At 42.6% G+C, this 2,568-nt stretch overlaps 1 protein-coding gene across 4 annotated transcripts in view; it reads right to left on the bottom strand.

The window, feature by feature from the left end:
• Positions 1-2,568, bottom strand: part of LOC110448710 (sulfide:quinone oxidoreductase, mitochondrial-like) — a 22,250-nt gene that overhangs the window by 5,693 nt on the left and 13,989 nt on the right. For all 4 annotated transcript variants that reach the window (XR_002462760.1, XR_002462759.1, XR_002462758.1 and 1 more), the window contains 2 exons: positions 1,999-2,182; positions 66-133 (listed from right to left, as the gene is read on the bottom strand). Coding sequence is in view for 1 of the 4 variants with exons in the window: in XM_021495096.1 (XP_021350771.1) it covers positions 66-133; positions 1,999-2,182 (252 nt within the window). In the remaining 3 variants the exon portion in view is untranslated. The remainder of the gene's footprint in view (positions 1-65; positions 134-1,998; positions 2,183-2,568) is intronic.

Raw genomic sequence — 2,568 nt, 5'->3', positions numbered from 1 at the left:
AACAACAGGTAATATACCATACCTGTGCAGTATACTTGGCCACAACAACAGGTAATATACCATACCTTAGCAGACTGCTTCCCTCCATCCATCACAGCTGACAAGTTCCGCTCTAACACTCCAGACTGAGCCGCTGAAAGGGAAAACAACTGATAAAAGACTGTTACCTGCTACCTAAGTTGAGGTTGTTAAGAATCTGCTTTGGACTACATTACCAATAACATTTTTCTTTTAAACAACAGAAGTAGCTGCATGAAGATAACTCTTTAACTGTTCTTTGTTCTGCAACAGGTAATTAGAGTGTACTGTGTTTCCATAGGGGATCGAACCCGTGGCTGCAGACTTACTAGTCGGACGCTCTACCACTGAGCTAAAGGGAAATTCCCTCTAGGGAGAAGCTTGAAGGCGTCCATATTCTTATGTACAATTAAAATCTGCCACACTACTCACAAACCTTTTAATTATGTTTGCCCTTGAACACCGTAACAGCCCAGGCTCTAACTCCCTGCTACAGAAAGGGCCACGGACACCACTTGTAAGTTGTAACAGGAAATAGAGTAGTGTGCTTCCACTGGGGATCAAACCAGCGGCCCCAGCTTCCCAGTCCACCGGGGATCGAACCAGCGGCCCCAGCTTCCCAGTCCACCGGGGATCGAACTAGCGGCCCCAGCTTCCCAGTCCACCGGGGATCGAACTAGAGGCCCCAGCTTCCCAGTCCGCCACTCTACCGATTGGGCTAAAGGGAAATTCCATCTAACGTGAAGAAGGCAACAGTAATCCCATGTACAATTAAAATCTGCCACAGTTCTATTTTACATTTAACCCTTTCACCCCTATGCAACTTTAGTAGACTCTCCCATGCATTGATCTGGATGAGTCCAATGTGGTCTACAGTGGTGAAAGGGTTCAAGCCAAATTTGATTGAAACAAGAGACACTTTCACCAAGGGCTGCTCATACATAAAAAAAGACCCTGGTATGAGGTCCAACACAAGTTGCCCAGACTATGGCGGTCACCCAGACTATGGCAGTCACCCAGGCTATGGCAGTCACCCAGACTATGGCGGTCACCCAGACTGTGGCGGTCACCCAGACTATGGCGGTCAAACCCTCGCCTACCACCACACATTGTTTTAAAGCCAGTTTAATGGTTAACTGGTAAATATATTAGGTGTCCATGGTTAGCTGGTAAATATATTATGTGTCCATGGTTAGCTGGTAAATATATTAGGTGTCCACGGTTAGCTGGTAAATATGTTAGGTGTCCACGGTTTCATTGAAATGCATTTAAGTACAATGTATCTGCATAAACTGAAGAAATTCTGCTTCAGAAACCAAATCTGAGTTTTGACCTTTATGTTTGACCTTGGAACATAAGTGAGGACCTAGAAACTACTGTCTGACGCACTGCTTAATGATGGTAAAGCTATCTTACAAAGTCATACCTTAAATAGTACTGACCTCAACCTTAATGATGGTAAAGCTATCTACAAAGTCATATACACCTTAAATAGTACTGACCTCAACCTTAATGATGGTAAAGCTATCTTACAAAGTCATACCTTAAATAGTACTGACCTCAACCTTTGACCGTGACCTTGAATTCAGGGTCTGAAACAGATGCTTTACCACTCACAACCAGCGACTAATGTCTCACTCTGGGAACTTCAAATTCTAACCACTCACAACCAGCGACTAATGTCTCACTCTGAGAACTTCAAATTCTAACCACTCACAACCAGCGACTAATTTCTCACTCTGGATACTTCAAATTCTAACCACTCACAACTAGCGACTAATGTCTCACTCTGGGAACTTCAAATCCTAACCACTCACAACTAGCGACTAATGTCTCACTCTGGGAACTTCAAATTCTAACCACTCACAACCAGCGACTAATGTTCTACTTCAAATTCTACAAAGAAAATGTTAACAAAGAGCATGACTGCATACAATAGTATGACCCAATACCTGACTTGAAGTTGACCTCTGACCTTACCTACTGCAGCAGCTGTCTTCGATGTGGGCGCACTGTTGCAGTCACCGATGGCGAAGATGTTTGGAAAGCTTGTGTGCTGAAGGGTGTCCTTGTTAACACTCACAAAGCCTGCCTCGTTCACGATGTCACTGGTTCGTAGCTCGTCTGGTGTCGACATGGGTGGTGTTACATGCAACATGTCATACTGAAACCAGCAAACAATCAGTATACATTCAGGTATGTCAACTCAATGTATGTATCGTGTCATACTGAATCCAGCAAACAATCAGTATACATTCAGATTTGTCAACTCAATTTATATATCGTGTCATACTGAATCCAGCAAACAATCAGTATACATTCAGATTTGTCAACTCAATTTATATATCGTGTCATACTGAAATCAGCAAACAATCAGTATACACTCAGATTTGTCAACTCAATTTATATATCGTGTTATACTGAAACCAGCAAACAATCAGTATACACTCAGATATGTCAACTCAATGTATGTATCGTGTCATACTGAAATCAGCAACTATCAGTATACATATCGTGTCATACTGAAACCAGCAAACAATCAGTATACAT

This window comes from Mizuhopecten yessoensis, unplaced genomic scaffold (genome assembly GCF_002113885.1).
Source record: "Mizuhopecten yessoensis strain PY_sf001 unplaced genomic scaffold, ASM211388v2 scaffold4179, whole genome shotgun sequence".
NCBI classification, from domain to species: Eukaryota; Metazoa; Mollusca; class Bivalvia; order Pectinida; family Pectinidae; genus Mizuhopecten; species Mizuhopecten yessoensis.
The sequence above is the reverse complement of the archived record's forward strand: the minus strand, read 5'-3'. Positions and strand labels throughout refer to the sequence as shown.